Source organism: Sceloporus undulatus, chromosome 1 (genome assembly GCF_019175285.1).
Source record: "Sceloporus undulatus isolate JIND9_A2432 ecotype Alabama chromosome 1, SceUnd_v1.1, whole genome shotgun sequence".
NCBI classification, from domain to species: domain Eukaryota; kingdom Metazoa; phylum Chordata; class Lepidosauria; order Squamata; family Phrynosomatidae; genus Sceloporus; species Sceloporus undulatus.
The window spans coordinates 102078393-102102985 of record NC_056522.1 but is presented as its reverse complement, the minus strand read 5'-3'; the positions used below and the strand labels follow the sequence as shown (position 1 = coordinate 102102985).

The 24593-nt window shown below is 38.3% G+C and overlaps 1 protein-coding gene across 1 annotated transcript in view; it reads right to left on the bottom strand.

Annotated features, from left to right (window-relative positions):
- LOC121925175 (triadin-like) overlaps positions 1-24593 on the bottom strand; it is a 180222-nt gene that overhangs the window by 15498 nt on the left and 140131 nt on the right. The window contains exons 24-31 of the mRNA XM_042457013.1: positions 19500-19550; positions 9673-9717; positions 7781-7804; positions 4223-4249; positions 3333-3371; positions 2660-2704; positions 1047-1091; positions 131-160 (exon numbers count right to left, since the gene is read on the bottom strand). Of these exons, the coding sequence (XP_042312947.1) occupies positions 131-160; positions 1047-1091; positions 2660-2704; positions 3333-3371; positions 4223-4249; positions 7781-7804; positions 9673-9717; positions 19500-19550 (306 nt within the window). The remainder of the gene's footprint in view (positions 1-130; positions 161-1046; positions 1092-2659; positions 2705-3332; positions 3372-4222; positions 4250-7780; positions 7805-9672; positions 9718-19499; positions 19551-24593) is intronic.

Below are 24593 nucleotides of genomic sequence, written 5' to 3'. Positions count from 1 at the left end.
CTCAGACTGATGGAATGAATAACAACATTTTTGATAACCATGTTACAGTTTTGTTCAATACTGACAAGTACTATATGTCACCTGAGAATCAAAGACGTTTGCAATGTCTTTAACACTAAGCAGAACTTACTTGTTGTTTTGGCAGCTTTTGAAATTTTGTCTGTAAGGAAATAAAGCTGATTGTCAGAGGCAAAACTTGAAAGGCAACAGAACAACTTTCTACTAAGGATCTCTCTTTGCTTAATACACATTTTGATTAAGTTAATTCAGTTAAATTTGTCAAGCAATAGTCAAGTTGTGAAAACAATGCCCTTGAACAACTTCTTTGACAAGATGACTAGAGAATGTCTTTTTGCATAGCTGAACATCTAAGAAACCAAATTTTGCACCAACTGGCAGATGGAACAAGTGAGTGAGTGTAAAACAGGGGGTTACATACAAACTGGAGAAAGTTAAAGCTAAGGAAACGACTAGGATCAACCATGTTTGGTCCAAGGATATACAAGATATTATTGTAATAAACAGTAAGAGTATTGTTTTACTACTGTACACACTAATGTTTTTACTAACATTATATGTTCACATTAATGGATAATGAAGAATAAATCCTATTAAATTTTACAGGATCTTAGAAGAAATAATTTCATCTGAGTTTTTCTTCCCTTGAAAATCATAACTTGCAGTTGCATGCTTATTCCTATCCATGTATAAGGCTGCTTCTACAGTGCAGAATTAATGCAGTTTGATACCTGGTGAATTGCTGTGGTTCAGTGCTATGGAATTCTAGGATTTGTTGTTTTGTGAAATATTTAACCTTCCTTGACAGAGAGCCCTAGTTCCACAACAAACTACAAATACCAGGATTCCATGGCAGTTAAAGCGGTGTCAAACTGCATTATTTCTGCAGTGTGACAGGTACATTGAGGCACTAAAGGACTTGGCATTGAAGCAAACTGATATCAACTCTTCTCAAAACAAAACAAAACCACCCTCCCATTATATGTAGTAATAATAGTAACAATAACAATAACAATCTATTCATGTACCTGCAGTTACATTGTGGTGGTGATGGGTTTCTTTAACTGCTGGAGCTATTAAGTAAAACAAGACAGTCTAATTAAACTCTGTTCCAAGAATCCATTTTATCATTAAAATCACAAAAGTGTCATTATTCTCACCAAACACATACATAACACAATAGTCTATTTATTGTTATAAATCTATCATCACTCATCACTCATGGTCATCATTTTTCACAGCTTTCAGTTGATGTTTGGCATGCGGTGCACTTCATCAGTGCTGCTGAAAAATAAAACATTGGGGAGGAGATGGTTTCCCTCAACTCAGTTCTCCAAGTAGTAAACAATGATGAAGAGTTTCAGTGGCCAGCATTCATCTAGTGAAATGTTGTAATCCTAGAGTTTTTAAGACCTTTTCTACCTCCACTGGAACTACTGAGAAAGCAAAAACAACCATCACCACTGCCCATCAAACACATAAGACAAAATTTGTCAATGACCTCACATAAGACATAGGCTGGCATCATGTTAGTCACAAATGTCTCTGAAACACTGAACTCTGTCCCTTAAAAAAAAAAACAAGCTCCTGTGGAGAGGTGTATTCATTACCAACCCAGCAACCCCCTCAGAACCCACTTTGCTGCTGCCGGTGTTCCTCCATATTCATTTAGTGGCCATGGAGACCAAGGGGTGGAAGAGAAGTGTCCAGCTATGTGCTATAGCTGGACTCCCAATGGCAAAGGCATCCTGTACAAGGTACCAGATAATAACATTGTTCTTATGTATCTATAAGCATACAGACCTATAGCTATAGGCAAATAACCAGTGGTTTCTCTTTCACTGTTTACTATTCACTGTTCACTAAAAAACATGAGAGGGACACAAAAACAATTTGAATCTTACAGGAGGGAAGATGGTGTAGCACCACCGGAGTGAAACTTCATGCTATGTCTTCCCATCAAGGACCTCAACCAGAGTTTATTTAGCTACTCCTATAGATGTTTAGAAAAATTGTTCTTTTTCATGCTAGAAAGAAATACAGTGTATGGAATGAAAATATAAAATGTTCCCTATTCTCATCATAGATAAAATAATAACTTTCCTTAATATCACTACAAATAGTATTAGGAGGCAACAGTATCACAGAAGCAGAGAAGCCTCTTTGATTTATCTTAAAGTTTTAAAAGATAAAAATCTATCAAACACTGGACTTCCATTTGTTTTGGACCTCAGTTCCCAGAAGTCCCAGGCATCTTAGTGAATGATTAGGGATTTTTTGGGTTGAAGATTAAAACTGCTGGAGGACCAAAGTTTGCTGCATTAACTCCTTTGGATAATCAATTTAGTTGCTTACTGTTTCTTCTATGAATTATGAACCCCTTGATTTATGGCTTGCATAATTATAAAGTTATGAGCCAACATAGTATAGTGGTTTGAGTGTTGCACTATTACTCCAGATATCAGGGTTTAAATTCCTGCTTCGCCATAGAAACCCACTGGGTGACTCTGGGCAAGCAACACTCTCTCACCCTCAGGGGAAGGCAAAGGAAAACCCATTGAACAAATCTTGCCAAGAAAACCATGTGATAGGTTTGTGTGATCACAGCAACAACAACAATTACACAAACACACACACATACCTTTTGCCTTTTCCTCTTTGCAATGAGCTTTCTCCACAGTTTTCCCTGTAGGGATCAAGAAGAGGAAAATGAAATACAATGTAAGAAACTCAATTTACACAGTGCCACATTGTTAATATTTGGGAGGGGGGCAGCAGGATTAGTAGATTGCCAGTACAGTGGGCCCTTGGTATCTGCTAGGGTTTGGTTCCAGGAACCCCTGTGGATACCAAAATCAGTGGATGCTCACGCCCTATTAAATACAATGGCAGAGTAAAATTCTATCACTTATATAAAATGGCAAAATAAAGCTTTGCTTTTTGAAATTTATACATTTTCAGATTGCGGATGTTGAATCCATGGATAAAGAATCCCTGGATACAGAGAACCGACTGTATAATGATTTTATGTACGGGTTTAAAATAAAAGATTTCCAGCCCTTCAATGCTTTTTCTGTTTTCTTCTTGTCTGGAAAGATTTCCAAATCATCAAGAATAAATTAAATATTAAATACAGTGACACAGTAAAATGCTATCATTTACATGAAATGGCAACATCAAGCTTTGCTTTTTGAAATTTATATATTTTGAAATTGTTGATGTTCAATCCGTGGATAAAGAATCCCTGGATACAGAGAACCGACTGTACAATGAGTTTAGGCATGGGTTTAAAATAAAATATTTCCATCCCTCACCATCTTTTTCCTTCAGTGCTTTTTCTGTTTTCTTCTTGTCTGGAAAGATTTCCAAAGCATCAGGATTAAATTTTAGCTGCTGGTGTGCTGACACAGTTTCAAACCCTTGGAACAGAATGCTTCTCTCATTTTACTATGACAGGATGAGCAAGGGTGAATGTGGCCCGGAGCTTGAAGGGATACAATATTTTGCACCCGCATATGATGTTATACAGACCTCTATTGAGTTGTATCTCAAACATTTTGATATATATGTGATGTCCTTTTTCAGCATCCCTTTTCCAGGCCTCCAAGAATAGAGTCAATCAGCTGTGACTTCACACAAGGAGACAGACTGAAATTAACTAAGGTGTGGTGCTGGAGGCGTTTGTGCCTTTCCAATATTCCCTACTGAGAACAGCAGCAATTCTTCTGCAGTCTGCCTTAGAACTGTGCATCTCCCCCTGCCTGACACACATATGCACAACTCATATGATCCACTTTACTTTAATGCATCTTAATTCATTGTCTTCCAGCATCTGAGCTAACTGTTCTTCCAGGAACAGCTCAGCATTAATCACTATAACCAAGATACCCTTCCAGGCACTAGCACCCTGGTCCTATGTATGCTTACCTAGAAGCAAAGCCCACTCATTGCAGTGGTATTTACTTCCAAGTAAGCAATTTTGGATTTCAGAATCCTTGAGGAACAAATTAAGGGGTAGGAAGAGAAATGCCTGACATTTTGATAGAAATCCCTTAGTGGGATCAATTTAATCACTTTTCATGGATCTCTGCAGATAATGCTAATTTATATAAGCTGAAGATCTGGATATGTTAGACTCCATAATTTTTCATTGTGAATTATTCTTGTTGCTAAATATTTTTGAGGGGAAAAATATACTTTTTACCTGTTACTGCTTTTCCATCAGCTGTTTCTTCCAGGGGTTGTGGGGAGAATAAATTAGGGAAAAAGGAAAGAGAATAAAAGAGTAACAATAAATCTTGATAATTGCATACCTTGACAGTTTTGTCAGATTTTCACCACCTCATATGTATGATGTGCCCAGATTGGAAACAAATGAGTACGTTTGTCTGGTAGGTGTACGACAATATCATATTTGATAGGTAGGTCCAATACTTTGAAATGAATTATTACAACCTAGCACACAGTATTCCTTGGCAAACTCAGTCAAGGCCTTTTAGACAACCAGAAAAGAAAACAAGAATTTCAAAGATCACAGATATTCCCAGTTAGCATTTCTATCATTTTATTTGTAGATAGCCTGTGTGTTGTAGTGGTTTGAGTGTTGGGTTGGACTCTGAGAGACCTGGGTTCAAATCCTCATTCAGTCATGGAAAGCGAGTGGCTTTCATGGCCGGCATCCATAGTTTTTTGTGGGTTTTTTGGGCTATGTGGCCATGTTCTAGAAGAGTTTCTTCCTGACGTTTTGCCAGCATCTGTGGCTGGCATCTTCTTTCTCTGACTCCTGTCCTCAAGAATTCTGCCTCCCTCTCCCACATAACTCATGTACTGAGAGTAGTTCAAGAATTTTTTGGGGTTCATGCCTACATAAACGTGGGGAATGTTTCACAATAGATCAACCACATCTTCACTGTCAAACTCTGATGTCCATTTTGTTCCCTGAAGCTTCATACTGTTGTTTGTTAGGAAAATACTTAAGTATTAGAAGTGGTTACTGGAAATCCATCACTACCTTTCTAAAATTTTCCATTCAAAATATTCTTGACATCTAAAACAGCATCTATATGATAATGAGATAATTAATGTTTCATAAGAAAAAAGTTGTCTCCTATTTTAGGCACATAAGAAAACAATCAGTTTGTATTAACTATTTTAAAAATGTGAATAAGTCTCTGCTGTTGTCAAATGATCATCTCTTGCCACAGGCAATTAATTAAAGATAAATGGAAATAGGATGATCTACTAATTACTTTAAAAATGCAATGCCAATTAATTTCCTTGATTGCTATTATTATCAATGTGTAGATAATTTAAGGCTTCCTTTAAGTGTAATGTTATTATCTTTGCATGATATAGCACCAAGATTACATAGAGACTATAATTCAAAGTTAATTAACTTGGTACATTTAGAATTGGTAAACAGTCTAAAGAAATCTCCTTTTAAGCTTCAGGATGTGAAATAACCACCGCATTGAAGAGAACCTGCCCTTGAGCTTGCCTGCTGCCTCCATTCAATGGAGGTGTAAATTCTATGTTTGTGTACTCACACACTTTCAGTGGCTATTGCTCATCCTATTCATAGGAAATGCCTCATGCTGTGGGGCTTGATCTTGAACACAGGTCTTAGTATAACTCATCCTGAATGAGAAGTATGTGAGTTCTCATATAATGTATAGAAGGTATGAGCTGGTTGTTGTTGTTGTTAACTGCCTTCAATTCGATGTTGATTTATGGTGATCCTGTGAATGGGACACCTCTAAGACCCCTTATTTTCAACCTTTTTGCTCAGATTCTGCAGATTCAGGCCCATCTGATTGAATCTAGCCATCTGGCTGTGGTCTTCCTTTCTTTCTACTGTCTTCTACCTTTCCTAGGATTATTGTCTTTTCTAATGAGTCATGTCTTCTCATGATATGGCCAAAGTACAACAGCCATAGTTTGATAATCTTGGCATCCAGGGAGAGTTCAGGCTTGATCTGTCCTAGGACCCATTTGTTTGCACAATCCCAATGTGCTTCTCTTAGGAGGTCTGAACAAATTATAATTATTAGTGCAATGGTGTTTGAGATATGAAGGAGTTTAGCACACAAGGCTAGTAACATGCAATTACAATAGGATAACAGCATCTTTGGCATGTACTTATCACACAATGTCTCTGGTTGATGTTTTGCTTTCAGATCACTGGTGGATCATACCTTTTCATTGATGGAGAAAAACAATAATTGAAAACATACTCTCCACCAACAATTGAAATGCAAAGCAGCAATAGGAAAGATAAGTATGTGCCAAAAACATTATTATCCTATTGCAATTGTGCTTTCCGAGCCTTGTGTGCTAAACTCCGAATAGTAAATTCTGCTCAGGAAGGGTATGTTAAATTGCCTGATCTACCAGCAAATTTATATTAAAGTCCAGTGACAGATCACAGGAGAACAGACAATTTTATTTCTTTAGATTTTGTGGAAAACCAAGTGGTAGATGGCATGGCTGAAAGGAGAAGGAGATTGTAGGGTTTAAATAATGTAAGATTACTTCTAAACAAACAGGCAGAAGGACTGCTACCACCTGCTGGCGATACTGGGAATAACACATCAGCACTTGTATGGACTTGGCAAGGAACCTATTGACACAAACAGGCATTTTCATTAGCCTTTCGGCTTTCAAGTAGCAAACAGTGGCAGAGTAATTCACTAATGGGTACATGCTGTATCTTAATGCATGGACACTCTGTATGAATCCTAAAAAGGCATCCTTTCTGACCTGAACACAGCAACAGCTTATATTTTCTCTCACAACCCCCTTTTAATTACATTAACTTTGCAATGTGTCCAATTCTTATTATTTTACTTAATATTACTTTCCATAAGGCCATGAAGCATATTTATTAGCTATACTTTCATCACTGGAGAGTGAATTAATCCAAGAGTTCTAAATCTAATTCCTGTGTTATTGCATTTAAATCCCCCTACTTCCTACAAGGTGTTCAGGATTTTCTCATTTTATCTTCACAATAAGCCTGTGAGGGAGGCTGGACTGAAAGTGGTGATTGGGGCAAGGTTACAGTGAGTTTCATGGCCATCTGAAGGTTTTAGCCTTGGTCCCATTTGCCCAAACCCTTTGGAGAAAAATCAGTGATATAGTTTTTAGTATGTAGAGCTGGTGGCAGAACATTTTAATTTCCCTGGGCATTCCATCTCAGACCTCAGAAGAGCGGTCCTTGCACAAAAGAACTACACAGTTAGATTGGAAAGAAAAACAGCAGAATTGGAGTTGATCCACAAACAAAAGTCCCTCAGCAATTGAATGAACAAATGGCTTCCCGACTCACTACACACACCTCAACACTATCTAACCCCGTCCTCATGGGGGCATCCTACACCCATCTATTCTCCCCACCTACAGGCTAGTTTCCAGTGTCAAACTGGTCTTGCCACTTCATTTCCATATACAAAGCAGTTTGAATTTGAATTTACATTCTTGCATACAGTTGGCTCCAAATGATTCAGGTAATGTAAAATATTCAGAGAACTCTCAACAGATGTCAAATTGCATGGAACTATTTTGATTTTGAAAGTTGAAAAGAAGCAATATGTGCACATGACTACTTCAGAACAGTGGCAGTAACGTAAAGTAAAGTAGTTAAGTAGCAAGAGTCTGCACGACTATTTCAGAGGATGACTAATGTGTAACAAAACCAAACATCTACATCATCACACTTGTAAAACAGGCTTGCAATTGGTATAAATATAATGTTAATACATACTTGTAATTCCTTTGGATTTGGCTGGAAAAAAAGGGGGAAATAGCAGAAACAAGTTGAGGCTAACAGAAGCTTTACTGTGAACTGTATGTTAAAACTATAATTATTGGGCAGATTTCTGCAGCTATAGCCAAAGCTGTGTTTTCTAATAAATTTATTACCTTTCCATGGATTTACTAGGTACCTATTTTCCTATCTTTGTGCTCACTTCTGGCCATTGCATAGCACACAACAACAACAACAACAACAACAATAACAGTATTTGACAGTGTCTGGTGGCAGTTGTGCAGCTAAAAAAAAATAGACCCTGGATTTACTTGCCTTAGGAGGCAATATTAATCTGTCATGTGTTTTCCACTTGTGAATCACACAGCTAAATCAGGGGTTTAGCTACAAGTGTGCGAGTGAAATAAGGATATTACCCCATAAATATGAATTGCCCTCCCCTCAAAATGACATTTTCCTCTGGTCCTCAAACGTTTAGCATTCTAGAAAGTGAAACACTGAAAATCTTGGACATTTTACTCACCGTGTTTACATTACCTTGGTAACTTTGCCTGTCCCCTTTCTTTTAATGCCTGAACTAAAATTTAAGGTTACTGAAATGCTAGAAATGCAGGGACTGAATTATAATTTCTTTGGGGGGCAGAATCCTTATGGGAGGCAATGCCCTCATTTGTGCTCACCCACCCTTGTAGCTACATATCTACTAACATTGCTCTTCTCCCTTTGCCATCATCATAAAGAAGCAATTTAGAATTGCTTCTATATCCCTGATAATAAAACAATAACAACCCCCCCCCTTTGCTACCTGTATTAAAAAGAAAGCGTGAAAAATGACAATGAAGTGCAGTTTTGCTGAGTTAAATCAGCATTTTCATAACTGCAGGAATAATACACAGTTTGCTTCTCTGCCTGGATGTTAAATGCAATATACAAATATCATTTTATTGCAGAAAAAAGATACATTATTTTAAAAATAAAAAGTATCAAATGAGTACCTGTAACACGCATGTGCCCAGCCAATCATCCCTTGACTAAAATGTTATTTTAAAAAAATATGTTGAAGGTATGCTTCAGTCAGCAATATGAGCCTTGATGGGTTCATGTTCTTACACTGGTTTACTGTTTAGTGCTGAACAGATCACCTGCTCCTCTCTCTGAGTCATTGTTATGGGCCTTTCTAGGCTGCTATTGGACTTTGAAAGCCAAAGTCAATAGTTGCACCACCGTCTGGCACACAGTACTGTCTGAAATAGAATGTACATCACATCCATTTTGTTAAAGACTCATCATATTAGATGCATTTTATCCATGGCACCCTTTAATTGCTTTTGTAAACAGCCAAGTGAATGCCTCTTTTCTGGCAAAAACACACCAATCCCTTTGGAAAGTCTTGTTTGGTGGATTCCTATCTGATTTCCCTCCACCAAATGAGTTTTTCTTTTGATCGGCTTTAAGTCACCTAATCAGTTCATAGTTCATTCTCATTGTTTCTTCTTTCTTTGCTGTTCAGTGAGGTATTTTTAAATTGTTTAATTGTATTGTTTATTTTTAAAAAGACTCTGGGTGTGGAACAACCAACAATCACACCAACTCAAAATTCTTGATGGAGGTCATTACTAACTTGATGAGAGATGAAGAAGCAGAATTCTGTCCTTGTACATGAGTAAGCTGTTTTTTGGGGTTGGGTTTTTTTGTTTTGTTTTGTTTTGGCATAAATAGAGAACAGGATTAATGCCAGGTGCCCACGGCCACATTATTCTGCTGAATTTGTCCTCAGTTTCCTACTTTGCCAAGTGACTGTTCATAATCATAATGCTGTTCTTTGTGTCTGTATAGCAAATGAATGCCATTTGGAATGGAAGAGAAATGAAAACTAAGCATGTACCTGTTTTTTTTGGGAGGAGTTTCTTTGTCATGCCTGACAATATCTTGTCCTACAAGACAGAAACAGCACAATATAAGCAATAATAATAATAAATTTAATTGACCTTTGGCTTTATAGCTCATTCTTATAATCATTTCATCCTTATTCATGTATGAATAATGAAATAAAGGGTTGATTACTAAGAGTGACACTGCCCTGGAATTGTCCCTTGTCATTCACAAGTGGCCTGGGCTATCAGCACAGAGAAAGCCACATGTGGGCTTTTTCCTATGTAGAAAGTCCACAATAAATTAAACACTCTCCAACATTTCACAGATGAAAACCACTTTTGCATTTAAACTCACTTTGGAGCAACTATAGTAATCTGAAGACAAAGGAGGAAAATGGGAGGAGGGAAGGGAAACTGGAATCGTTTAAAGCAGTGGTTCCCAAATTTTGGTCCTCCAGGTGTTTTGGACTTCAGCTCCCAGAAGCCCTAGCGAGCTTGGCCAACAGTCAGAAGTTCTGGGATATGATGTTCAAAACATCTGGAGGACCAAATGTTGGGAATCACTAGTTTAAAGGCAGCCGAGATATTGGGAAGACAGAGGATTAATTAGGACTGTCCCTACCAAATCAGGACAACTAGTTCAAATTATATATTAATTCTCATAAATTGTTTCCAGAGAGCCAGCCATGTTAGTATGTTGAAACAAAAGCAAGCAAGATTCTTGTAGCACCTTAAATATTGTTTTAGTCTTTAACGTGCTACAAGACTTATTGCTGGCCAGTTAAATCAGGATTAGAAATTGTGTGGACCTCCAGATGTTAGTGCAATGCAGTCTCCAGCCATTAGAACACCATCAGAAGAGAAGATTTTGGCATGGCTGTGACTTTTCCTCTGTGATTAGGAAAAAAAAATTATATTGTAAGAAAGAACAAATTGGCTTCAATATTGTCCGAGTTGGTTTCTCTTTCCAGAACAAACACCCTAAACTGCAGGAGAGGCCACCACTTCCAAAACCTAGAGAAAGCAACCAATGAAGCATGAAGAGCTGATGCTAAAAGGAGAGGACACAAATAAACCCCAGTGTTCACATATACAGAAACTTCTGGAATTCTGCTAAAAGAAGCAGGTTTTTCCTCAGTCATGCACACACTAGCCATAACTAGAGTAGATAACTGCAATGCCCTCTAAGTGACACAGCCACTGAAGAAAAAGAGAAAACTACAGCTGGCACAGAATGAAACCTTTGAGCACTTTCAGGGGACCAGAACATCTAAAACCACTACTAGACCAACAGCACTGCTAGCCAGCACATTTCTAGATACAAATGATAGCTCTTGTTTTCTGCGATAAAAAAGATAGGTTTGGTTAGACTGGTGTGCACTAGGACATGGCCTTCTTGTGGGAGCTGTAGTTTTATGTACCGCAGATGCTTGACTATAAGTCGACCTCATGTATAAGTTGAGGACAGGTTTTGGGGGCAAAATTACAGATTTTGACATGACCCTTGGATAAGTCGAGGGTAAAAGTTACGGGCATGCAACAAAGAATCTCATTCATGAAGCATAGGAAAACAATGCCAAAGAACCTACAACATTATGGCAGGCATAACTCTTTGTGCTCATTCTTAAGGCTGATGAAAGAGAGAGTAGAGGGAGGTCCATGCTTCCAAGACAGATTGTACTCTTGCCTATCACCAGGGAATGGTTCCCTTTTTAAAAAGAGTTAAGGTATACTATTTACATTGACCCGTGGATAAGTCGACTTAGGTTTTTGAGGTCAATTTTTTGACTAAAATTTATAGACTTATACAAGAATATATACAGTAATTCCACTTTAGGGCTCCACCAATGGCGCCAGCATTGGGTTCTCAGGTTTTCACATTGTTTTTCAAATGGCTTTTAACTATAATGATTTTCTTTATTTTGTTTTGTTGCTTTTAGAATATATTTAAGATGCATGGTTGTTGCACTCTATGGTTATTTTTATGTGGGGATGAAAGGTATTTTAAATGATCTTTGCTAAATACTAGCTCTGCATACTAGTTTAGATGTTTGTTAGGTGGTGTTTTATGTTACAATCTTTGTTTGTTGTTCTGTACCTCCATGCCATGTTTGACTTATGGCAGCCCTAAGGTGACCCTATCATGGGGTTTTCTTGGAACATTGTAAAATTATTTGTTCCTATACTATACTATACTATACTGTGATTTTCTTTGTTGATTAGTTTTATATTATAATACCATTTGATTTTGTCTGTTGCTTCAAAAACAGAGTGTGCTGGAAGAAAGTTATTCTTTCAAAGAGGTTTTTACAATGGTTGATAAAATAACATAAGATCACACAAGTACAGCAACACTGAAAATTAAAATATTACAACATCACACAACATCTCCCAAAGGGAGAAGCGGGAAATATAAATAATATATTATTATTATTATTATTATTATTATTATTATTATTATTATTATATTCAAATAGGAAAGAGTAAGATAGCATACACATCAATAAACCAGACAAAAAAACCCAACATAAAATAGCAGGAGCAAACGTGAAGTATTCAAACAGCAGCAGTTAAAATAGCTAACAGCACTACAAATCAACCCAAAGTTAGCTTTGCGGCTATAAAAGGGCATTATAGTCTTCTCTGCACTGGCCAGATAGTTCAAGAGCAGCCTGGGGTATCTTGGGTCTGGAACTGCCTCAGCCTTCTTCCATTACCCTAGTCCTCCATTGCTGCACTGGGCAGTTGTTTGCATAAGTGTCCCACTGTGCCGCCTGAAGCATCATTTCAGTTTGAGGTCAGAACAAGGTGCCCAGTGGCAGGGTACCTCATTCTGACCTTAGAGCAAGTGGACAGCAGAGGCAGCGGATGCATGGAAAAGCACACTGGAACTCTGTGTTGTATGGAGGGCTCCAGATCTTCTGGGAAGAGCTGGAGTAAACAGGGAGTTATTTTAAAGCATGTATACCCCATTTCTAGAGCTGAACAGGCCAGATGTCATCCAGTCTGTTCACACCACAAATGGAGTTTTGGCTGTGTGTCATCCAGTCTCCCGACCAATAAGATGAGGGAGGCAATTTTATTTGGGCATGGGTTTGCATAAAGGGGCAAAATTTTTGGGGTGGCATTTCCAGCCATGTGGGGGAAACATTGCTGGTAATCACCACCCTGCTGATTTCTGAATCAAGTAGGAGATGGGTCTTCTCCCACCACTTTGGGGAGAGTTCCCCATGTTCCTCATTCAGTCCACATGCTGCTTCTGCTCACCAGTTTAACTGCTTTCATTATTGGACCAGAGAACTGAGCTTCAAATACAAATCTAAAGACTCACAGACATGAATGAAAGCAGTCATTCACTTGCCCTAGTTGCAGTGGTTAAATGTCTGTGCTGGAGCCACTCACTCACAAACTATAAGGTTGTGAGTTCAATACCAGCCATAGGCTGAGGCTCGACATAGGTTTACATCCTTCCAAGGTTGCATCCTTTTGAGCTCTATGGGAGCAATTAGCTTACACATTGTAAACCACTTAGTGAGTGCTTAAGTGCACTGATAAGTGGTATAGAAATGTACTTGCTATTGCTATTTCTAGTCCCAAACTATTTAGGGCTTTAAAGATTAATATCAACACATAGAATCATAGACTCATAGAATTGGAAGAGACCACAAGGGCCATCCAGTCCAACCCCCTGCCAGGCAGGAAATCATAATCAAAGCATACTCGACAGATGGCCATCCACCCTCTGTTTAGACCCCCAAGGAAGGAGACCCCACAATAAATACATAGCTCCAAGAAGCATTTTTACTGCCATGTCCTTCACCAAATGAAGACTTCAGCTGATCTTTAACTCATCTCCATGTATTGTTCATTACAACAGTTCAGTAGGGATGAAACCAAGACAAGTCCACTAAGAAGAGAGGTGCCTTCTGTAGATAAGACCACAGATGGTGAACCAGCCAAAATTGGTAAAACACTGTTCTTGGACCCTGATGATGCTCACACCTGAAACATTCATAACTCACCTATCTTTAATCACTCAAAATCAGTAGAAGAATTTGAGGAGGCTGGATATATTTATAATTTGATAGAACAGAAGATGAGTATACCATTATTTAAATAATCCAAATATGCATTCCAGAAATTGTTTACTCTAACAGAAACTAAAAAACTAACAATTATTTCATATGCGCTAAAGCTTATTTCTGTAAAGAGGGGATATGTAAAGGAAGATAAAGTTATTTAAAGCTTCTGTTAATCACCTTAATGGGCTAAAGAAATGTAATGTTTCTGTTCTCTTAAGCTCCGAAGAGCCAAAACCTGCAAAGTATGAACAATAGACTTCCTCACTCCCCAAACAGAGCTATACAAATCTATATGATGGAGGCAACTGAGCATCAAAAATGTCCATTCCAATATAGGTAAACACCATATTGATGCCCGTAACAGTCAAGAAGATGGATTTCAGGTTAATGGATTGCTGGGAATGGTAATGTATTGACAGTTAGGAATGGCAAACAAGTGCTTTTAATTGGTTAATAAGGACCACTGATAAGATAAACAGCTCTGTTTAAGCAAAGCAAACAACAGTAGCAGGTGTACATAAGAGTAAATTTACCTGTATATGTTAAAGCCATAAGTAATTTACATTTTTTTTTATAAAAGACAAACATACATAGTCATAATAACATAACACAACAAATACAACATCCACCATCACATCCTACTACAAATAAATCATAATCACTAACAGCATCTAACATAACAGATAGATATACACTAAGCTTTCCTAATAGGCCCTATTAAATACAATGGGACTTACTTCTAAGTAAAGGTCTTTATTGTAACCCAACATTGCTGTAGGAAGAACCTATTAAGAAAGCAGAACTCCCACTTGCTTTAACAGTACTATCAGTTATCTTCTATCTTAACTTTCCCTCCTATGTTAAGGTCTCCAAGTCACAACTGAAACAGCAGGTTAGATACGTTTGAACTGAGTAATTTCAAACCTGTGTTTCCAAATGCCTCTAGATATTTCTAGATATGAAAGCATATTCTAACATTACATATCTAGTAGTATTGTGTTATGGAGCAGCACAAATAGCTCATAATACAAAACTTATGTATTCAGATAATCTAATGAGACAAGGTTTCACAGTACAATGAAACCTGATTATTTGGAAATGAGCAATTTATTTAATTCACAGCAGTTTTCATCAGGAGTTGAAAATGGTTTTCTTTCTTAGCCAGATCGGTTCTTTTTGATGTGACTGAGTTTCCCTTATCTGAAATGTTTGGAACCAGAAAGTATATTGAGTATTATTATTATTATTATTATTATTATTATTATTATTATTATTATGGAATACCTGTATTTGCATATAAGCATATTTGCATATACATATGTACATAATGAGGTATCTTGAAGATGGGGCCCAAATCTAAACATAATATTCATTTATGTTTCATATATATCTCATACATATACTCTAAAGATAATTTTATACAACCTTTTAAAATAGTTTTGTGCATGAAACAAAGGCCCTATACAGACTGCCGAAAAGCAGCAGTCTGGGGCCAATTTCAGGGATTGGGATTGTGGAGCGACCTCATGGTCCCAAGTCCTAGTGCGCAGCAGCAGTGCCATCATGGTGGCCTCCTGTCTACATGGGGGCCGCCATGATGACGCAAGGCCAGTGAAGTCCCCACATCACAGCACCACGCTTATGTCATTGACAGATTACAGTGCACCAATGGCGCACTCTTGGCATCTGCCACGTGTGCCAAAAAGTATTCACTTTTAGCAGGTTCTTTTTGGTGTGGAGGGAGGCAGTGTGGTTTGGCTGCTGTGGCGTCCCTCAGGGGCAAAAATGGGCACCTCTAGCCCACCCTTTTGGGGCGGTCTGTCAAGCCCGAAAGTTTGCATACATTGAACTATCAGGAAGCAAAGGTATCACTATCTCAGCCATCCATGAAAGAAGTTTTGGTTTTTGAAGTCAAACATTTTAAGAACTGAATGAGCTATACAGACAGGCCCTTACCTGGCCAGATTGGGGCCACGGCAACCTCATGCCATGGCCCTGATCTGGCCTCTGGAAGGCGCAAAAAGAAGCCACAAAAAGCTGTGGCAGTGTGGCTGTATGGTGTCCCTTCGGTGCTGCATCATCTGAATGCAGTGCCGGAGGTGCTCCATAATGCTGCACACCGTCTGGAATGGTGTGCGGCATTATGATGCCCCGGGAGTGGAGTAAAGGCGTCCAGCGTCAGGAGGCTGCATCCTGACTCTGCCCACAGGCCAGCCTTTCAGGCCATCTGTACAGGCCTTGAAGTTCAAAATGTCTGAAGAATCAAAGTTTGGGAACCCCTGGGGTAGGATTTCACCTACACCTTTCTCTCTACCTACACAGACACACCAGTCTCTGGGTATTAGTAGGAAATTCTGGCAGTTTGAAATTCCCTAATGCCTGCTCATAATGTATGTGTTTGCATGCATGTCTTTCCAGCTCTGCAACAAAGACTAGGGACTATTTCACAGTGCAATTATAGAACTACAATTCCACTATAATTGCTATGGCTGCATCCTATGGATTCCTGGGATCTGTAGATGTTAAAGTATGACAGCTCTCTGGCTGAGAATTCTAAATGCTCCTCTTAAAACTGCACATCCCAGGAACCATGGCAGTTAAAGCAGACTCACAGCAATGTCATTGTGTGGTGTGAAAGGGCCCCAAATGTGATTGTTGGTCTTGAAAATGTCATGTGTTCGCTACTGCAATGAGTGTGTGTGAGTGTGGGAAAAGGAAATGGTATAAACAAGCCACATATAATAAGCATTTTTTGTTCCAAGTCACCAGTTTAGGAGAGCAAAATTAGGTTTCAAAAATATAGTTCTAAAAGTAAAAGTTATTGTATTATATATACCTGATGTGGGGAAGCCATTTCTATTCCTCTAGATTCCTTCTTTTAATTCTTTGCAGGATTTCTCTTATTTTCCTTTTTAATGGTTGGTTGACCTGAAAGATCTTCATGTAGTGGAAACTGCATGCTCAGCTCCACTGCACAACTGTGTATGTAACTGTCAGTTTGGACACTGCCCAGGATATAAAGAAGCAGCTGTTTTACATACTGCAGTGCTTGTCAGATGCCAACTGAATTTTTCTACTTTCACTATCACACTGACAGAGATTTTATAGTTTTATAGTGTACTTTTTATATTTTTAACTGTAGTTTATTTTTTTAACAAGCGATCTGTTTTAATATTGTAATAGTTAAAATTCTTAGTTAAAATGCTCTCTTTTGTATGTTTTTAATTGTACAGTCCTTTTAAATTGTAAGCCTCTCTGTGTCCCATTTTGGGGGAAAGCAGGATTAATATAATAATAATAATAATAATAATAATAATAATAATAATAATAATAATAATAATAATAGATTTATTATTTATGACTATACACAGTTTTCTCAATGAAAAAAAAGAGAGAGATATCCCTTAAGCATCTTGGATGATTATACTGAGAAGACACTTATTTCCAGAGCTTAGAAAAGTTATTTTATTTTCTGGTTTGGACTGTAACTCTCAAAACACCCAGTCACATAACCACTGACTATACTATTTAGAGAAATATGAGATCAGTAGTACAAAAAAGTAAATTTTAAAGGCTCAGGTATTCCAAAGGTGTATTTCATGACTTTTTAGTTGCTTAATGTTTTCAATTTGTTACTATGGTTCCCACCAGTTTATTGCTATTTGAGTATCCCTTATCCAAACTCCTTGGGAGCAAAAACATTTTGTAGTTGATATTGTTTCAGATCTTATAGCACACAAGTAGCATAGTACATATTTGCAAGGTTGAAGAGAGTCACAAAGATTTGTGAAATGGCAGAGGCACAGATTCATACTGAGCACTATGCTTGGATTCCCACCATTTCACAGATTCTCAGTCTCTCTCCAGCTTCATTCGGTCTTTACTTGTGTATGAGAACTGAGGTTGCAGAGAGACTGAGGATCCAAGAGACAAACAAGCAGGAGTGCTACAGCCATCACCTTGAAGCAGGAAATGGGTGGCTGGCAGCAAAGTGTTTTAGTTACTGCAGGATTTCAGATTTCCCACTTTGGGGTGCTCAACCTGTATTTCTAAAATCAGCAGTCATTTCCCTCCACCAAGTAGTACTAACGTATACAATATGATTCACAATGCCAAACAGAGATTACCAATACTGTCCTAAATCATGTAGCATGGAAGAGGCTTGGAAGGCAGAAAGACAAGCAGACAGAAACAAACATCCAGCCAGAATTGTTGTTCTGGTTGGTGGGTCACAAATTTGCAGGTACTTATCAAGAGTGGCAGCAAGATGAAACTGACAGGAACATACAGAATTAGGGCTATACTGAGCATATCATGTACTTGTATAGTGAGAAAATAGCAGCACTCACAGCTCTGCTGCATCTGCCTGCAATGCCCTCCATAAATAAGTGTCCTTCCTCCTCTGTTGATTTATTTATTCACTTAAATCCCCTAAAGTTACTAGATCCCATCTAATCTTGGAAGCTAAGCATGGTCATTCCTGATTAGTACTTGGATGGCCAATGAACACGAGGTGCTGTAGGCTAGATTTTAGAAGAAGAGCCTGGCAAAATCACCTCTGAGGATTCCTTGTCAATGGCATGGTACAGACCAGCCTTTTGCGCCATGCTGGTGCCAATTTTAGGGTTAGGGAGTGCGCACCAACCGCATCCTCCCTAACCCTAGTACGTGTGGGGGCTGCCATAATTGTGTGACCCCGCCCAACATAATTGTGTTGGTGATGTCGCAGCTGTGCAGTGTCCAAATGGGGCTGCACTGCTGTGATGCCACTGTGCCATTCTACAGTGGTTTGTTGCATTGCAGCTGCGCAGCAAACAGGAGCTGCTTCTAAGCACTCCTTTTTTGCTGCACAGCAGTACTGCGCCATTTGGTTGCTGTGGTATAGTTGAGCAGCAAAGACAGCTTTTACAGGCAGTATGTAAAGTGCTTAAGACAGTCTTATGAAACCCTTGCCATAAATTGACATGAAACAATTTTTTAAAAGTATAGATAAGTGAATCAGGGATATGTCAGCATAATATACAATAAAATCCATGGCTGCTAGTGGTGTCCATGGGTGCATCTACACTGGAGAAATAATGCAATCTAAGCCTACTTTAAGTGCTATAGCTCCATCCTGTGGAATCCTGGTATTTGCAGTTTTACAAGGTCTTTAACCTTCTCTGACAAAGAATGTTGGTGCCTCGCCAAAGATAATGTAGGATTGAGCCACAGTCATTAAAATGGTGTCATATTGCTTCATTTCTACAATGTAGATGCATCCGATGTCATGGAAATTCTAGTCTCAACTTTAAATGACCTAACATTGAATGTGGATATTTTAATGTGTTGTGAGCCACTTTGATTGTCTCGTCACAGAAAAGTAGGATAAAAACTAAAGTTTTATTATTTATTTATTAACAGAAGTGCTGACTGCTATCCCTAAACTAGGTTCCACACTTTGAGTATCTCCTTTAAAATTTAGACTACAATCCAAAATGGGTTCACGACTCCACGGACATGGAAACTAGCAGCTGTCACTACATCAAATACAACCAAATCCAAACCACATGGACTGGAAAACAGATTGATACAGCAACATTCAATAGTGGGTCTTGATAATCTACCAATAAAATATTCAGGCTAAGAGTGCTGGACTTAACACTTGCACATAATCATGTGTAGTTTGTAGGAAGGAACCAAAACCAAGACGGACATGTATGATCAAAATAATTTGGGAATCTGAATACAAGAGAGGAAGGGATGATAGATGGATCATACCTGCAGCTGCACGATGAGAAGCATCTTTGGTTTCTTTTATCATTTTGGGTGCTAAAAAAAAGTAGCAAATGCAATAAGATACACAGTGATATACATTTTAAAATGTACTTTACAAAAACACAGGTCCAATAGATAAAGGAGAAAATAATTATTTCCCAAGTATTTAAAAAGTCAACTTGCAATTCCACCCTTCCTTTTGGTATCTGGCTGCCTTTTCAATAGTGGTTCTTAAAGATTCTCCAGATTTTAATAAGTTCAATTCCAAAAGCTCCAGCTGACATAGCCAATGGTCAGGAATTATGGAAGGTGAAAACAAAAAACCTGCAAGATCAAATTGTGAGAACCACTGTTTTTAATGCAATGAAGGGAAACACTTTATAATGAATGAAAAATAATGGCTGGGATAGGGGGAAGCAACCACTTCCCTGCTTGTTACCGGAGTGGGAAAGGTGAGGTGTATGAAACCCACCTGAGGGCCCCACGCCAGGCCCTTCAAACTCTGAAATACAATCACCCTCAAAGTGAAAAACCCCCAGAAATCTTAGCAGGATTTTACAAGACATTTTTGAGGTGTATCTTTTTATTACTGCAATGAGCAGTGTTCAAACAATATGGCTGTTTTGGGAAAAACAACATTTTAATTTCACCAGCAGAACAAAAATATTCAATGGAACAAAACACATTTTGAAAGCTGGCGGTGCTCTCTTGAGGAAGTTAGAGATCAAATTACTTACAGTCTTTGTGAAAAGCAGTGTCTACAATAACAATGTTTAGTTAAAATGAAGTTTATACTGTTTTTATTGTCTCTTAGAATGATTAAGCACTAAAGTTTGGTTGGGAAACCTGTGTCTGCAAAACTACTCTACCACTTGGAAAATAGCAGTAGCAGGAAGATTAGCTTAGTCAATTTGTGCAATGTAACAATTCTACAGTGGGTTAAAATGTCACACTGGTTGACAGATAAGCAGAAATATTACGTATTTTATGGTAATACCTTCCAGTACACTCCATTTAGTAGCTCCAGGTCAGCTACCAAACTATTTTTTATCTTGGACAACAGATTCACACAGTTAGTTGCAAGCTTAAAGGTCTTCCATTAGTGATAATAGCAGAGTAATGTACTGTTGTATTTTAATAAAAAAAATGTGAATAATTGAGTTCTACTGACATTTTCAAATTGAAATTTTGCCCTTCAATGTTACAATAATTTATTTAAAGAGCAGCCATAGTCTAAAGGAAATACAGATATTAACTCTGCATTACTTAGAGTTTTAGTACCTGCTTTAGCTTGATTTCCTTATTTTTTATGGCAGGTCGTAACAAAAGAACAATTTTTTAAAAAAGCTCTTAAATAAATAAATAAATAAATAAATAAATATACTTGTGCAATGTGTCTAATAGAGTTCACCATGATTTTACCTTGCATCATTCAGTTACCTTTACATCACTAGAAAGTAAGGTCCCTATAATATGGCATTATCAGAAGCTGTCCACCATGTGTGAGCCACTGTTCTTTCAATAAGCTAACAAATTATAGAACCACAAAGAACCCAGATACATGAATCTACATGAAACTACAATGGTTTACCGGCTAATACCCACAATGTAACACTAGTTAATACCCCAAGCTCATGAGGATGCTCTTGGCCAGTTTTATCACATATCTTTTCTGGTTACCAGCCAGCATCACTCTACATGCCATTTACTTACTCCCTCCACTATTCATTGGCTGTCTACTCACCTTGACTTTAGGTAACATCTTTCCTCCTGCCTTTGTTCCCCAATGACTGTCTTTAAAACTGAACTTGTCACCTCATCACAATACCAACACGGTTTGCATTTATATGCTATTCACACATACAACCAGCTCATTCATAGCTATAAAGGTCTGTTCCTAGGCATTTCACTCCATGCATCAGATAAAGCAGACTTAAGTCTACAAAAGCTTAAGCTACCAACTTCTTTCTCTCAGACTCAGAAGTTTTTCAAGATCCTCTTGCAGACATGAACCTACTCTAAGACATCAAGTTGCCTTTGCCCCTCTTCAAACTGTACCAATTACACAGAATACAATGGTGGATTGGGGGCCTTTTCATATTATGTTGATTTGAAGGATCTGTTTTAACACATTTCTTTTCCAAAGTTTAGGAGATTATCACAGTGCCTTTGCTCTCAACCTCGCGCAAGCTGAAACTTTTAAAAAATGTGTGTTGTTGCACTCCTCTATGCCCAGTCCAGAGGCATCTCATATCTGATCTTGGCATACCTGATCCGGATTTTTCCCATACTTTGCAAAGAACGTATATGGGATGCCTCTGGACTGGGCACGAAGGCGTGAGATAACACCTGTTTTTAAAAAGTTTCAGCTTGTGCCAAGGTTGAGAAGAAAGGCAGTGCAATAATCTCTTTAGAAGCAACTAGTTACACACAGCTCTCTCCTTTAAGTTATACGCACAGATTCAAATTCTGGCTCATACTGTGCTTTGTGCTGCTGCCTCATATTTCATTGATAATGAGGCATTTGGGTGAAGAGTGAGTTTTGTGCCAAAGGCAACTGGCATTCAGATCTTTTGTTTGTTTGCTAGCTTTTACTCTACCTTTCCTTTAAGGAGTTCAAGGAGGTATACATAGCTCTCCTCTTCCTCACTCTTACCTTCATCAACAACTCAGTGAGTTAGGTCAGGATGAGAAAGACTAACTAACCAAAGGTCAGTGGAGACATGAACCTAGAACTCCCAACACTCTAAACACTACATTGCAATATAAATATCTTGCTTTCATTTTACTGACAGCTGAAATCCTGTTGCCCTTGGTCAGTATTGTAAGAAAGAATACTCACAGCAAAAAGCATCTGTTCTAGTTAATTTTCGGAAATGGGAATGTAAAAAGTTACTTTTTAAATTGTACACAATGGCAACTAATTATGACTCTCATAACTATACTGTAAAATAATGAGTTTTAAAGGAACATGCCAAGCTCTGCGTGAAGTTAATATCAGAAGGGCTGGACTATGTGGAAGTGTTGTTGTGAGAAAAGGCAGAACAATGGGGTTTCTCGTGGTTCCTTTTTGGTGTTTTTAAGAGGACTGTGGTAAGCCCAAGTGGTTTGTGAAAAAAAAGTGTGAAAGGTTACCCTGAATGAAGAGGCAGAATAATGCATTGTCTTTCTTTGAGTGCAAATGCAGGCTCCTTTTAACAACTTTTAAAAAATTCTCTTTCATGTCTATCTTCCTTCTCTCGCTGTCTCTCACACACAGACACACACTCTGTATGTACTGAGTATCTGCGCATACAGGAGGGGGCAACTAAAGATGTAACTCCCTACTTGGTTTCTGTTATAATTAATAATTCCACCAACAGAGGCTGCAATCCTATGCCTGGATATAACCCTCATTCAAATAAACGAGACTTACTTCTGAGCAGACAGGTATAGTATTGCGCTCTTAGGTGTTTATCACACGGAGGTTTTTGCAGCTCAGACCCGGGGTGACTCCTGGTTCAGCTATGCGAATTCACGTTATAATGTGAATGTTTTATCATATCTGGTTGCCCTTCCATTGCCCTTCTGAATCGAGGGGGAATCGAATCCAAGGCAAGTCACGTGATGCGGATTCACGCAAAGCGGAGTGAGCGCAAATTGTATTACCACACTGGTGCATTCATATTGGCAACCTTGCGCATGCTCAGTGGGGGTCTGAATGCATTGTGACCTGGTACATTTCTGGGGTGAAAAGGGGTGCAAGTTCTTGTTCCCTGTTTCGCATAATTGCGTGATTGCGTGAATATTTGCCTTGTGAATATTTCTGTGTCTTCTTTATCTCCCTTTTTTATTTCCCCTTCCATTTCAGCAATTTCAACACACACATAGATAGATAGATAGACAGATAGATAGATAGATAGACAGACAGACAGACAGACAGACATATCTGTATATTCACATTCACGCACATACATGAGTTGCCCTGAAAGTGAAAGGACCACCAAAAGGAAATGGGGGAAAATTGCAGTGCCGCATCATGGGAAATTTGCAACCCAGGGAGTTTGCGGTGGTGTACCAGAGCAAAAGCAAAGTTGCATTCCACACCAGACCAATTTGGAGTGAAATCGAAGTGAGCTTGGAAGCGATTTTTGTGAATTCGCTTGTTACCAATTTCACCAAAATGAGGGGTCACTTTGGAATCACTGCAGAAGTGCCACGGAAGGAGCCCCCATAGACAGGAATCGTGTGTGATAACACAACACATTATCGCATTAATTCGCATCGTTGGATCCGCAGTCATGTTGGATCTGAGCTGCAAAAAGCTGCAAAAACCTCCGTGTCATCTGCCTCCTTTGAATGGCACATACACAGCAGTCTTTCACAGTGCTATAGTTGTCCTTTTCTCCTTGTTTTCATGGCTTTTCTCAACACAGGCCTATTATTCTTATTTTGCTTCAGGTCAAGTGAGTATTTAAATAAGAACGTGTAATCAGAAAAGGCTGCCAAGTGTGCTTAGTACCTGCAGAATGCACAGCATGAATGAGAAATCAGACAGTGCTGTTTAAAAATGTGTGAGGTTCGGAAGCATAATACAATTGGGGTGACATGCTATCAATTTCAGAGAAACTGTTATACTTTATAACCGTGCAAGAAGGAACATTTGTAGGAAATAAACACTTTGCTTTGATTTCACAGCCAGCTGAAATTCTGTTGCCCTTGGTCAGTATCATAAGAAAGAAAGAAAAGTTTTGTTGACTGCCACAATAGCACAGATCTTTCAATGACAAAATGGAGCTTTTCATTGGAAAAACAAGGCAAGAATTTATGCATTTTAAAAGGGTCACTCCAGGGTCAAAATAAATGCTATCTTTTTATGCTTTGTAGAAAGCTAGCATTTTAAAATAATACTAATTAGGACTTTCTTAAGAGGGTGGAAGCACATGACTTATTATTATTATTATTATTATTATTATTATTATTATTATTATTATTATTTTCTAAATTCTGCATTGGATTTAATACTTTTTTAAGGAGGGGAGGGTATCAGGGATTTTATATATTCTGTATTTTTAACTTTGTTAGCCACTCCGATTGTTCTCAGAGGGGCGGGATACA